A 14936-nucleotide genomic window follows, 5' to 3' on the forward strand; every position below is an offset into this window, starting at 1 on the left:
AAATCTTATAGAAAAGCACTGTGAAATGTGAGAAGTTTCATTTCATTATTTTACATGAATATCCAGTCTGTTTTGTGACAAGATGTAAAGACAATGACTTCTTTAGCTATTCAACACCTGGAAATGCACGGCAACCAACTCGTGACACAGTTTGTTGCTCTGCAATACAGCCAAATTTTCTTGTTGCTCTTCATTTGCCTGAATAGAATTGTGAGGACGTGTGTTCAGCTGGGTTTGGAGACACATTCACCATATCAGGAGAAGCTTCTGACTCTGAGCAGAATCAAAGAAGAAGAACAAATGAGGTACGTGAAGTCGGCTGTAAAAATTTAATGTTTGTACATCTTTTATAACCTGTACTATCGTATTCATGACTTCAGGTGCCGCCAAGCCATAGCTCGTTCACAGGACAGGAGAACGCTTCAGAAAGCTTATAACCAGGTCAGCTCGTGCTCACAAAATCGATCCATCTATGTTTGATTTTTTTTTCTGTGTATTTGTAACAGCTTACAAGTTAAAGAAATTATCATTAAGAATAACAACTTTAAATTTACTCAGATTTTCTTAGTTCTCTGAGGATCATTGGCAAGCACCCCCAACTGAGTTACACTGGGGAAAGAAATCTACTTTGTGCTGTAATTAGTACTTTTATAATGTAGCTCTGACTTATGGCAGATAATATATGAGCCTCATGACAGTCAAATTACTTGTCTCATAAACCTGTGATGCGTGTTAACTTAGAAGTCAATCATGCTGGATGAAGATGGTGATTTTTTTTATGATAATTATAAATGGCTGTCACTTTTCTCTCCTTCTGCCTTTCTCCATAACTTTTGCCTGTTAATGGGGTGAATGTCATATTGAAAGCTACAAAGCCCATAAACTTTAACAATATATTATCCGAGGAGGGCAATTATTCTTACAGTCATGTGGAGTTAGGTCCACTGGAACAATTTTGGCTATTTTAACTGTTATTAAGGGCGACACAGTGGTGTGGTGGTTAGCACTGATGCCTCACAGAAAGAAGGGTTCTGGGTGCTCGTTGATTGGTTGGATTCTAAATTGGCCGTAGGTGTGAGTGTGGTTGTCTGTCTCTCTGTGTAACCTGTGATGGACTGGCAAATGATAGCTGTTAAAATAGCTAAAATCGTGTCTTAACTGTATGCTCTTTCTCTCGGATGTGCATTTATTAACTCTTGTGTGTATCCAGCAGATCTGAAAGACATATGAATCATAAAAAGTTAATTGTCTTTCATCTTGGTGACTTTTCAGCAAGCAGAGATAATTGAAAATGCATCTTGGCGACAGAGTGTTGACGTGTGTGCCCAGGACATTTGGCTGGACAAAGCAGAGGTTTGTCTCAGCGTGGGGCTCTATCAGTCAGCCAGGCAGCTCGTGGCAGAGGCACATTTAGTTGCTACGGTGAGTCGGAAGAAAAGAAAATCACAGGGGGGCCGCTGTATTAAAAAAATAAAAGAGCAAATAATTGTTTCACAAGTGCTAGCCCATCACTTTTTACACCTGCACAATATTTTCTGTAGCTGTATGAAAGAAAATTGCAGACTACAGTTTACTGTTGACCCTGAAGATTTACTGTTAATATGCTCAATTATAACAGATTTTCTCTGTTTAGGAGCTTGGAGATCAGAATGCAGTAGCGAGAAGTTTGCTCAGTCTGGCCACTCTGGCTTGTAAGGAGCAGAACCATGCTCAGGCTCTGATCCTGCTGGACAAAGCCCAAACCCTGGGTGGTGATGAGGAGTTCTGGTACCAGCTCACCCTTACCAGAGTCACAGCTGTTGTAGGCCAGAGAGACAAAGATTCTCAAACCAAGGTATGGTATACATTTGCCAGCTTCTAGCAACGTTGTACAGTGCAATGTGTTTATAGTAGATGTATTCCCCCCATCATGTTCTCCTTTCTTTTACAGGTTGATCAGATTATAAAACAAGGGTGTGGGGCTCTGAAAGTGGTTCTGGAGCAGCGGGTAAATCGAGTCCCAGAGCTCACTTTCTTCATCACCTCATTAGAGAAGAGGTAAGGACAGACTTTGTCTTGTCAAAGTGTTTGGTTTTTAAGCTTTTTGTGACCCTGTTTTTTACATTTAGGTTCTGTTGTGTGTGATTTTTTTCATTCATACAGCTGTAAAGTTTCTGTAAATGAAAAGAACAAACTCATCTTCAGTAAATGTTTTACACTAGTTTTAGATTACACCACAAAAACAGCCCAAAACAGATTACATTATTGATGTTCTCAAACCTCAATAGGTTAGTGAGGAGGTCAAAACTGCATATAACTGGATATTACTCAGTGGGTACCGTGTATTGAAATGTCTGAAAGCAAACAAATGCAAAATGTAAAACTCAAATGCTGTTGCTGGTATTAATGTCTTAATGGCATGGGTGATTAAACCGATGTGGTGGTTTTTATGTGTCTTCCTGCGACAATATTGTGCTGATAGCATCACAGTAGTGTCGTAACTGTGCAGGATGCATTCGCAAAACGTGTAGCTGAGATCAAAATGAAAACTGAATCTGAGGCTGAATGTGGGCCAGGCACTTGTTGGTGTCGCAGCTGGTCGCAAGATGGTCTCTTGCTTATTTTGTAATATTACTTACAGTATGTCAAGATGACTCATTTGTTTCTGACAGGGCTAAAACGTTAACAAGTACTTTTCATGTAGATATAACATCTGCTCCGCTTACTGTATGCGATGTACACTGAGTGTAATCAGCTCCAACTATCTGTTAAATGTCATATTTAAAAAGTTTATCCAGTTAAACTGTAATAAGGAGTGACTACACTCATGTGATTTATGCAGTCTTGATCTAATGTTGCGTGTTGTGCTGTGTTTCAGAGGTGCTTCAGAATGCATACGTGCTGTTGGTGGTGGTGAACCTGGAGAAAAGCTCAGCACCGAGGCTTTGGAGAGGCTAATGGCTGCTTGTGATAAACTCACAGAGTGTGCCAGTGCTTTCGCTAAATTCGGCTCCTGGAAACAGGCGGCTGAGGCACATAGAGAGTGCGCACGTGGTCTAAGGTTAGTCAGTCAGCAGTTAGGCCAGACCTGAGTTGAATGTAACGGACCTCTGATGAATTGTGTTTTCTGTTGATGACAGTTACATTTCTGAAATTCTGAAAATTAACACAGAAGTGTAGTAACACCTACACCAGACTCGGCTATAACATGTTCTCAGATACTGTTTTTCCGTTAGGCTCCTTTGCTGCCTTACACAGCCACACTATGTGTTCCCCTTACTGTTATCAATCTGCAGAATCCTAGCGAGCCATATTACTGACCGAGAGGAGAAACAGCGCTTCCTGCTTGATGGCCTCTCCCAGATGCAGCTAGCTGTCACATTGCAGGAACACGTGGTGTTAAATGCTCAGAGTCTGCTCCCCCCACAGGAGAAGGTAAATAAAGTTAAAGCATGTTCCTTGAAAGTCCTTCTTTCATTCTAATGTCTTATTAAAAACGGTCCTTTCATCTCTCACATGTTCTGTAATCTGTAATCTGTAATTATGCAGATTTGGCTGCACTTTTAACCAGTCACTAACCATCTGCTAACTTTTGTTTTTGAGGATACTGATCAGCAGACAGTGTGGCTGAACAGCTGTGGAAGTACATTTGCTTGGTTGTTGCAGCCAAGCACTGAGATTGTTGGCAGATTAAGGATAGATGCAGATGGCAAAATTTTTGATTCTATTTAGAGAAGTCGCTGAGCATGTTTTTCAGTCATGACTGAGGACTGATTTTATTGAAGCCTTAGTTTGTGCCGTTTCCCTTTTAAACTAACAAGTCAAATAGGTAGAATCATTCATCTGCTGTTTGTGTGACACTGCCATATTATCACTGTCTTGGCTTAATTATATTATGTGTGTGTGTTTAACAATGCTCTGACACAAAGAGATAAAGCATCTATTACTGTTACAACAACGACATCAGATCAGAATCATCATTTTATTCAGTCACTTTACACACGGATTAGGTTATCTGGCGGCCTCAGTGGCAGGGATGGACTGGCACAACACTGGCTGCAGCTTTGAATTACATGTTGATAGAATCATGAAAGAAAGATTGATTGAACAAACCTCACACCTGCTGCAAATCCTTGTCCAATTGAGTTTTTGATTAAATCTTCTCTGGGTGTTTGGAGGCTGGGGGCCAGCTTGTAGCACTGTGCTTTCAGCAGATGGTGCTGCTGCCCAGCAGAGTACATAGTCTGACATCCAGCCGGCACCGATACAAAAAACTGCAGCTGAAATCACTGTCGTCGTGTTTGTTTATTCATCTTAATGAGCTGGGTCAACCCATCTTGTTTTTTCTTGGGGGCTTTTACCCTTGCCAGAATTATGGACTGTCACTGGCAGCCGTGCGGAGGCTGCTTTCCCTGCGACTGGCCCTGGCAGAACTGTGTGTGGCCATGCTGGAGGAGCACTGTGCGAAGGAGACGCGCCAAGCTCTAGCACGGCAGACAAAGACCTCTGCCGAAATAGCGCTGGAGGAGTTTACACGCTGCACGCCCGAGCCCAACTCTACAGAACAGGTTAGGTGGCGGACAAAAACTTAAAACCTGTTTAAAAACATGCAAACACAACTTGGTATAGTCATGTTTTACTGCAGGCTTTGCATTAACAGCAATTAATATTTATATGTAATGCCAATAAACAAGTTGCATCTATCTTATAAATAGACCATGAGTTTATGCTTCACTTCACAATGATTTAAGGAGACTGCTGTAGTAGCTGTAGTAGGTGTTGCCCAGTTTCTACATTAAACTGAACATATCCAGTGGAGTGCAGCACATATACACCTGCAATAGGAATCTATTAGTGTGCAAGCTGTGCATCTTACAGTATATACCCTAACTCCCATTTTCCCTGTTTGCCTGTACAAATCTAAGATGTCAGACAGGTTTTAGGACAAACCCACAACAATAATATTACACAGCGCTATGTATGCCAGACAAGTGTGTATCATTGCCACTTGAGGGTGCTAACATGCAAAGAGAGAACAGACAGTTTTGCACTCTGTAGCCGTTATCTGTGAATACTGTTGAGGGCAAGTCTCCTGTGGATCACCAGCAAGTGAAGTGTTATCCCTGGGTTTAGGAGACATAGTTATAGTGATTTGTGTGCATAAACAATTTGAAGAGTTGTCAGGGTTCATTGGCTAGCTAAATAACGGGGAGTAATGAGTTTCAACACGTGTTTGGAAAGCCCAATAAGATGTTAGGATTGCATCAGCTAGACTTCCAAATTGGAAATTGCTTATTTAACATTGATCATTTATGTTAGGCGGCTAAGAAGGGCTTACAGAGCTGTGGGCATGATAAGTCCAGCAGTCTTTCCACTGGTCTTATACAATACTTTTTGTATATTTCCATTCCAGGTCTTCTGTCTTTTCTTTCCGTCATTGTCTTTGTCTTCACTCTTTTTTCATAGGTCAGGAGTCACTTTATGTTGTGATAAAATCTATAACTACAGTGCCTCATGTTTTCTTCACAGACGGCAATCATTCTTCTTTTGAAAAAGTTTTGTAACAGCTTTTCCGAGAGAAAAATAAGATCCCGGCCGAAATAGGTTAATCCCGGTTTAGCATTTGCTTCTAAAGTGATTTTCTCTTCAGCAAAGGCCTGAACATTGATGAGTTAATCTAATCAAATTTAGGAAAGTTTGTGTATGTAAATAGTTATTTGTCAGATGTTGGTTCAAGTAAGTACTTTGCTTGCGATCCAGCTCCTCATTTGACCTTAATTTCCGTGTGTCTTGTCCAGGAATGGCTGAGTGTGGGCAGAACCTTGGGGCAGATGGCTCTCAGCCAGCTGGATGCAGTCAGCGCTCACTCGCTGGACAACACGGAGACCAGAGCTCGCTGCATGAGCCTAATGGGAAAGTACCTGAGACTTGTAGCTGTTCTGGAGGAGCCCATTTATCAGTGTGCTCTCTGGAACAGACATAAGCAGGTAGATAACACAGAGTAATGCTCTGAGAGGGGGCAAACCTATGAGCTATAGAAACCTGTTAGATTTCAAAAGCGTTGTGACCTCTAAATACAGCAGAAAGTAATTACAGAAGTCATGGAATCAGTTAATTACTGGAAGAAGTTCATAGAAATCTTTAGGAACAAGCAGGCCTTTTGGGGAAAGACCCACCTACACACATAGATGCACCGGTGAGCAAACGACCTGGAGAAAGTTGGAACACAGGGTTACAAGTTCATAGTGATTAGAGAGATGGATGTACGGTTACATAACTTAAGACAGAAAAGCTTAGGTCTTCATGGTTTATGATCATGGAGGGATTTTATTCTAATCACGATCATTGTTCTGTGATCTTGAAATAACTTTGTGCAGAAGGAAGCCTGGTCTGACCCTGAAGCTGTTTTCACGGAGGATGGATATTCTGAGAAAGACGGTGAATCAAGCCGAAAAGAGCCGCGGATGACCTCTGCCAAAAGTGCTGAGGTACATACCTCCTGACAAGTGACCCCATCATTCCTGACTTGTCTCTAATCTGAGGCCTTTATGCCGTTGTTCTCCTCACATCTTAAATCCCTCAGAGGGAAATCTTGGGGCATTCTGCATAGTTCTCATATTGAAAGTGAGCACAGAGAGATCAGCTGTCGACTTCAAACTCTGTGCAGAATGAAATGGGGCCGATGCAGTATTTATGTGGCAATATTTTGGAATATTAAGTAATACGAGATTGAATTTTGACACGGACGCCGGCACGTTGAGATTAACCATAATGATACGAAACTGTATTATCTAGGTGCCATTTCAATTTGCTCAGAATGAGATAATCGGCTCCACAGACGGCTTTCATCAGTCCTTCTGTTGTGCCTTTGTCAGCGGGGGAACATTAAAAGATTGTTGCCAAAGAAAATGACTGTCAAGTAAATAGCATAGAACCAAACTATTTGGAATATCATCTGTACACGTGTAAACCAAGCTCTCAGTAAGACATGGCTGTAATTGACACTGCTGCTAGTGGAAGTTACAGTTGTTTTAACATTTATTTAATTGAAACAGATCTATGCATCACAGTAATGCCATAGTTCAAAGCGTTTAAAGATCTCGAAACTCTCTCCTACCCTCTTGTATGCACAGAAGAAGAAGAAGAAAGTTTCAGCACTGATTTCACTGATTACATGATGTCCAGGTCTGTTTCTGAGGTCACAACAGTGAAGAAATAGCGTTCCCTAAATCAGACTTAAAGGGAACAATCACTGTAGTCAATAACATTGGCATACTTTGTCCACACTGGTCCCCTCCAAATGCAATTCTTAAGTAAGTGATCCGAGATCAAATTCATTCTACAACTCAGTTGAAGCCAATACAGGCTGCAGTAGTTTTGTTTCAGTGCACATTTAAACATGTAATTACTGTTTTCAACTAGAAAACTTTAAAATGTAAACTTTCTCAAAATAGAGACATGGTCAAGTATATTTGCAGCCTTGATGTTGATACGTTTTAAATCTCATGTCGTCTCCTGAAGCAGACACATGCGTTGTTGTCATTTTAATTTGGGGATGTTTTATAATCCATGGTAATATTTATCCGCCTACATGGTTGTGTGTGTGTCTGTTTGTGTCATTTCTGTTCAGCAGAGGAAGTCTAAAGTCCAGCAGCTGTTGTCACAGGCCAGCAAAGCACTGGCAGAAGCTGTTGGCCTGTGTCTCCAACACAGCCTGAACCCCTCCATCCTGGCTGAGGCCTCGCTAAACATGTTGGAGTGCCACGGCCAGTCTGACCCTGCAGTGGCAGGTCAATATCTTGCCCTGTATCAGGTACAGCACTGAATCAGGTCACATGTGCAGTCTTTCCTACAAGGCCAGAGTATTCAGGCATTCCACAGGCATCATCATGAGTATGCGGTGTCTGTAGAATGCGTGTGCACCACATAGCCACTTGCATCTGTGCTCACATCTTTGTTTACTTACAGTATACTTCAAGATATCATTAACTACTATTGTTCCTGCTTTTACCAACAACTCTTCCATCCATCTTCTGCATCATTCCCAGAGCTGCTGCACAGTTTCTGTTATGGCTGAGGTCCTAAGTTGTGCCTGTTCTGACACTGGTGTGTCCCAGCTCTCGGCGCTGCTCAGCACCCGCAGGAATCTGCTCGTCTCTCAGGAGGAGAGGCCCAGCAGCATGCTGACGGGAGTGGAGGACTACCTCAACAACTTCTGCAAGGTGCCGGGTCATCAAACACCATATATGATATATATGGATGCTGTCACACCCAGCTCTGTAATTTCCCTTGATATAAGGAATGGTATTGGTTGGCTGTTATGGTCTTTGCTCTGTTATGGCCTTTGCTCCAAGTGTACTATAAAATTCCAAAATCACACAGAGCAGTGGTGCTGCAAACATATTTGGACTTAAATATGTCACACTACTGTGTTTGGCAGCCTGGTAGTGGAATATCTTGGTACAATCTTCAGTTCTCTGGACATAATACTTTGAGAAGTTACATGAAGGCTGCTGTATATAAAGCACATATGTATTTTGAAATGTTATCATGTTAATATTAGCAATAAAACAAAAATAAATATTTGCTAATTATAATTTATCTTGATAGCGCAATTGATTACTTCTAATATTATAGAGTCCTTAGCTAAACTTAAGATAAGCTGATGAATTATTTATTTTAAGTGTGTTTCAGTTTAATTGTAACATTTTCTGACAAATAATGACTTTTTTAATCATTTTAATGCAATCAATAGTACACCATTTAATGCATTACAATTGAAACATTAAGAATTATGCCTCAGGTCCTCTTAGTATGTCTTTCAAAGAACACTGTCATATTCTAAAATCAAACATATAGAAAAGATTTAAACTTTGTGCTTTCAAAAATTGTTTTATTCACATAAAGAGTTAACTACTATCAGTGTGTAGCATGTACTGTATATTGCCAGATTTGTTATCTCGAAATTGCTTTCTGATTTGCAGGCCTTCAGCCACCTGACCATCAATCCCAACCACCTAGGCATCCTTGCAGAAACCCCATCCAACCTGAAGATCTTGCTCCTTCAGCACTCTCAAGATGGGTAATTTCTTTTTTGTCCTTGATCGTTTTCTCTCCCCGTTTCCCCAAGCTTTGCTGTGCTGTGCTGTAAATTCTACGCTTTATCTGGCTCTCACAGTATCAGGGTACAAGAGTAAATGAATGCAGGTCACACAAGTCACATTAGGTTTCAGCTGCAGTCACGTCTGGAGAAGAAGGAGCCTGCTGCGTGATGCAGCTGCCACCACACAGCTGATACTGCATCAGTGCTTGTGAATGGAGATGGGGGGCATTTCTGTTGCCTTAAATGAATTTAATGCATTGAATAAACAATGCAGTTGAACGCTAAACCAATTTTTTTTGCTTTGTTTTTAGGTCAGAGCTTTACGGGGCCTTCTATGAGACAACCAAAGCTCCAGAAAATCAAAAAGGAAAGACTACGCAAGTTACAGGTTCAATACTTAAACATACGTTAAATTGACCTCCTACTTATACGCAGGATGGAGGCTATTTAAAACATAACATTTATTTAATTTAAGGGAGGAATTTTGTATTCCCATGTAACATTTATCTGTGAGAGAAATTAAAAGTTCTGATTTAATGAAGGCAAGAAGGGGAGGAAAACATCACATGCCTCTCCCTTTGACCTACTGGCCTGGCATGAAACCCCAGCTTTCATAAGTCGTCACAGGGTATTAGCATAAAGCATTACCTATTCACATGACCCGTGCTGCGGCTAGTCTGACATAATCAGTCGTAAGAGTAGAGGAAAAGGGAATATATTGGCGCCTAGGTTCATTGACTGAGAATGAGAACAAATTCATTAAACAGAAAACTGAAGAAAGAAAGATGAAGACAGAGGGAGATCTTAGAACGGGAGCATGGGGAGGACGTGTCGGATGTGCTCACGGGGACCAATTACGAAGCCTGCATGTGTGCGCGAGCATTCATGTACGATTGTGTGTCGGTTCTGTTGTTGCAGGTGCCCTGACATGCTCTCGGGTGGCCAAGGTTTCAGTCTGCCCGCAGGCTCTCCTAGCGCTGAAGGAGCAGACTCGGGCCTTTGGCCAAGAGACTAGACGTTCCCTCCTCAAGGAAGACTCCTGGCACAGTGTTGAGGGCAGGATGGAGGCCTCTGTGAAGCATCAGGTTTTTTTCCACGTCTGTCTTATTGAGACCTCTGCTTATCTTTTACTCTGTCAACACTACCCACTGCCAGCCTCATAAATAAGCTCCCTCCACTGCAATTATTACCATCTGAAGTCTCTTCTCGCTGACCTGGGGGACCTGGGACGTCTGCTTTTTACATTCAAGCAGCTGAAAGAAATGTGTGTAATGAATATTGAAAAACAGCTACTGAAACTCCCTTTGCTTTCTTTCTTTCTTGTCATACACAGAAAACGGCAGGAGAGGAAAATCTAGCATCTCGCTTCAGTGAAATTGTACAAAGAATGGAAGACTATTTGAATCCCCTTCTCTCACAGTTTAACTTCTCTTGCTTAAGGTGAACTATATGTCATCAGATTCTCCATTTTGTCCACGACAAAGGCTTGACAAATTTCATTTAGAAACATTGCCTATTTGAAGTCAGGATTTATGATGTTTAGAAGTCTACAGTTACTCATCAACTTCTGCATCGTAGTGGAGTGTGTGGTTTGAATAATGTACAGTTCCCGTGTCTGTGAGTCTACTGTATATACCCTTATCAAATGTTGCAGGTTTTCCAGTTCCAGAATCTGGCCTGTTTCCTAACTCACAGACCTAAATGGTTGAAAGCCAGTGTTATACAGCATATTTTTTACTGGGGTGGTTGATAACGTTCGATGCCCCGGTTTGTACTTGTGCAAAAGTCATCTTGCACAAAGCAATAGCCGCAGATCATGTCAGTATTTTCTTCAGCTCAATGCACTGTGCTGTTGATGTGTCCCCTATTATGTGCCCCTTTCAGACACAAAATACTGTAGTCCTTCTGATCTTCACCTGTTCTTATCTCCAACCATCAGGCCACGGACCGCATCGCTGCCAGTCCCTGAACTGACCAAAAGCAAAGATAAAGAAGAGAAAGGGAGCTCAGGTAAAGGTAGAGTCTCTTGGGTGTGGGCTTACTTGCATCTCTTGACACCCTAAGGGAACTGTGGTTATCTTTACAATGTATCATATGAACCACTATTGCGATGTCTTCTGTGATTCGCGTGTGTTCTTGGAGCTGGCAGCCCATCCGTGAGTTTCTTTTCAAATAGGCTACAGCTCTCATCCCCCTCAGGCCAATGTTGTTGCTGCACATTCAGTTTAATGTGATACACTATGTCTCACATGATACGATAACCGAGAGCTTGCAGACGGAGCATGGAGTGCAATGCAATTAAACTCTATTTGAAAGGATTCACAGTCCACTTTGTTGGAACGGTCATAAAAATTATGGACTTATTAAGTAGAGCAATAGTTCGTTTCATGTTTCAAGGGTTTACACTTTCATAAAACAGATAGCACTTGTGAAAATCATTGAATGTTTATGTGTGTGGTATAAACAGTTAAATTTCCACCAGAACCAGGGGAATACGTGGTGGTACTGGCGGACAGGAAGTTACTGGAGTTGCCATTGGAGTCCTTGTCCATCCTGGAAGAGGAGGGCTTGAGTTCCGTGTCACGGGACTTCTCCTTGCAGCTTTTCCACAGTCGCCTCAATAGAGAAGAACCACAGAAAGGTACTAAAGACACAAGTATGTTTGCACAAATACATCTACAAAGAGATTCCCCAAGCATTCCACGAAACCTACAAGTTGAAGACCAGTAGATAGCTAATGTAAAGGATTAGTAGTAGTAGTAGAATGCAGTCCATTAAACTTTAAATTCAAATTTGATTTTAATACGTTTATGCTAGAGCTTCACATATATGTAATATATACGAGGAAAGGACTGTGGTTGTAGATGTTGGTTATCTGTGAGTGTGAAGAAATATCTTTTTAAATGCAGGTTTGGCTTTATGGTGACATTTACAGTAGATCTACTCTTCAACTTCTCTATAGCACAGGTGTAATATGGAAGTGTAAATGAACTTGACTGAGTGACAATCGGGTTCTCAGTAGCTGGGCCTCCCCAGTTTCTCCAGTGATGCAGTCTGTATGTCGCATGAGAAGTCTGTCACAAAACAAGATATGACTTAGTATGAAAGAAGTCCTCAGACCTGTGCTAGAGCAAAAATTCCAATTCCACCCCAGAGTCTAATACACTGTAGGATGGGAGAATAAGAAAACGCAGCGTGTTTGTTTTGTCATATAGAGAGTTGGGTTTAATATACGATGGAAGTTTTGCTTCACATAAATCCTCATATTACAGTAAATAATGTCTTGCATTTGCAAAAGCATCTTGACATCAGCGATTTAGACTGCAGGAAAGCCATTCATAGGAGCGGAATTTGTTCAGGAGAGAAAGGTCATTCCACATCCTGCTGGCATGCACAGCTTCATGCAGACATCTGTGAACACCACAACCTGCTTTTCTAAACTGGGTGTCCACTGACTGTGACTATTCCAATGTGCCTGCTGGAACAATTTAGAATCAGGACCACGAGTTTGATTGTCCAGAGGTAGATGCAAGGCACGCAAGCTTAATTCACAGCATTTGTTAAAAAAAAACAAAACAGAATATTACAGATGGGCCACATCACCCTGTTCCCCTTTCTTTATTAGAGGGTTTATTTGGAGGTCCGCTATGAGTGAAGGAAAAAAAAGTCGAGTTGTTTTTGGCAATGATGTTACAATCCTCGGGGGTATAGTGCGCATTAATACTTTGGAAAGAGAAGAAAGGGGGTGGAAAGAGCACTGAATCTGATCCTGCAGACGTCTCTACCTTTTTAAAGGTTGAATCATTTGCATCACTTAAGACAATGCTAAAAGGTTACTGTTACGCTACACATGTGTGTGTGTTACATGACACTAATATATGACATGCCGCAGAAACAAGAACAGACTTTTCTTTATACATCTGATGTCTGGCTCAAATACATGGGTGATGATGAGACCTCAAAAAAATAAAAAAAGATTTATTTCTGGACCCTCATTAGCATAATTTTGACATCTACAGTTTACCATTGTGTCAAGAAGATATAGTGCCCGAAACACTTTTTGAAAGGGCTATTTGTTATTCTGTGTAGCGCTTTGCATGAAGTATACACAGGACAAATTAGCACAAACTATAAAAAGATCACCTGCTTGCTTTTGTATAAACGTCTGGTCTTTCTGAGAGTGCAATGATTGATGTGACATAACATGGGAATTAAGGCTTTATGGTGTCAAGTTGGACTTTCTATGAAATGGCACTTTAATACAGAGTAACTTCAACTGGAATTTTTTAATACCAGAAAGTTTTAAATTTGTAAAATGAACAGTGAAAATCCTTGAAAATCTATTGTAGAAGTGGAGACCGACAATAGACATGAAGGTTGTGTAGCCGAAAACTGAGTAGACACGTTAACTTTATTTCAAACTACACATATTTGAAGAAACTGGGGAATTTCTGATCTTCGTTTGTTGTTTTGGGTCACTGCCAATTACAAGTAGTATCAGAAAACACTGGTATTTTTGCTTTCCCGATTTGCAGGTACGTTAAAGTATGGAGATGGAGCGTGAGGAATACTGCGTAATCAATGTGCAATGAATTTAAAGTCGTTAACAGAGTTCACCATTTTTAAACTGAGCAAAAACATCCTTGAAAAAAACGAAACTTTTCTAATTTCTTACGTAATTCTGTCTGTGCTAAACCCACTTTCAATCCAGTGAATGTGGTGATTAAATGTAGAATTGATTGTTAATCAATAGTCAGTGCTTTCATTTGCAGAGGGTGACGGGTATTGCAGCCAGGAGGAAACTTTCAATAAATGTCATCGACTTTGCAGATACCGAGAACGTTTATTTATTTATTTATTTTTTCATTTACCAGTCCCAAAGCTGTGTAATCTACTCCGCAGACAAGTGTACGTATTAATTCTGCTTCCTGTTTGTGGCAGTTGAAAGTGACAACAAAAAGGAGACCAAAGGTGGCAAAGGAACTAAGGGGAAGGCAGATCAAAGCCAAGCCATCAAAGCTGTGAGTTCAGTAAATTAATCTGGGTCTGCCAGATAGAGACAGCAACATTACTTTCACTTTTACCTGCTGTCAGCACTGGCAATTATTTAAGTTCCTCCCGCCTCTCTTTTAAGTGTGCTTTTTCAATCAATTACATAATGTGTTTTCATAAAAGAGTCTATTTCTAGCGTCGGATCATTTATCCTCCGTCATGCACCACTTCTGTTATTTTCCACCAAACCCTCCGTTTGTGCTTCGATTTCTTTTGCTCTGTCTCCTCTGCCTTAAATCCGCCAGCAAATTCTCTCTTGTAACTGGTATATTATGCAGATTTATGTGCGCTTTATGTGCGACAATATGTGTGTTTAAATCATATGCTATATATTATTAATTTACTTCTACTTTGTGTGCTTAATGTTCGTAGCTGTGCTCGCTTTTATGCTGTAATAACTAAAACTGTTTAATATCGTTTACCCAGATACCTGCCAATCATGCGCTGCCTTCTAACACCTTCCCAGTGGACAGGCGTAACTTCAGATGTATCTTTTTTGAGGACGTCCTGTCAAAATTTAAAAGTATGCAGTGGATGTTTTCATTTGGGATTCTCAGTTTCACTGTTATTATTCTAAACTTGTCTTTAAAGACATTGTCGACCCTTACAATGAAGGCCATTTCGGTGAGTAAACTGAACTTACTTACACCAATTATATTTTTCTGCAGAGAGTATGGTTAAGTATGTACCTAATATACACCGATCAGCCAATACATTGTGACCACTGACGGAAGAAGATCTTGTGACAATTGAATGCTCTGCTGGGAAACTTTTGGACCTGGCATTCATTGGTGTGGATGTT

General features: G+C 40.9%; 1 protein-coding gene across 1 annotated transcript in view; it reads left to right on the forward strand.

Annotated features, from left to right (window-relative positions):
* Nucleotides 1-14936, forward strand: part of cfap46 (cilia and flagella associated protein 46) — a 45077-nt gene that overhangs the window by 25448 nt on the left and 4693 nt on the right. The window contains exons 33-53 of the mRNA XM_084561200.1: nt 207-305; nt 381-441; nt 1273-1422; nt 1634-1834; nt 1931-2037; nt 2858-3040; nt 3276-3414; nt 4350-4547; nt 5778-5966; nt 6357-6467; nt 7556-7792; nt 8028-8201; nt 8964-9061; nt 9394-9470; nt 10001-10167; nt 10416-10522; nt 11022-11092; nt 11565-11723; nt 14024-14103; nt 14561-14621; nt 14726-14758. Of these exons, the coding sequence (XP_084417326.1) occupies nt 207-305; nt 381-441; nt 1273-1422; nt 1634-1834; nt 1931-2037; nt 2858-3040; nt 3276-3414; nt 4350-4547; nt 5778-5966; nt 6357-6467; nt 7556-7792; nt 8028-8201; nt 8964-9061; nt 9394-9470; nt 10001-10167; nt 10416-10522; nt 11022-11092; nt 11565-11723; nt 14024-14103; nt 14561-14621; nt 14726-14758 (2702 nt within the window). The remainder of the gene's footprint in view (nt 1-206; nt 306-380; nt 442-1272; nt 1423-1633; nt 1835-1930; nt 2038-2857; nt 3041-3275; nt 3415-4349; nt 4548-5777; nt 5967-6356; nt 6468-7555; nt 7793-8027; nt 8202-8963; nt 9062-9393; nt 9471-10000; nt 10168-10415; nt 10523-11021; nt 11093-11564; nt 11724-14023; nt 14104-14560; nt 14622-14725; nt 14759-14936) is intronic.

This window comes from Chelon labrosus (genome assembly GCF_963514085.1).
Source record: "Chelon labrosus genome assembly, chromosome: 15".
Lineage (NCBI taxonomy): Eukaryota > Metazoa > Chordata > Actinopteri > Mugiliformes > Mugilidae > Chelon > Chelon labrosus.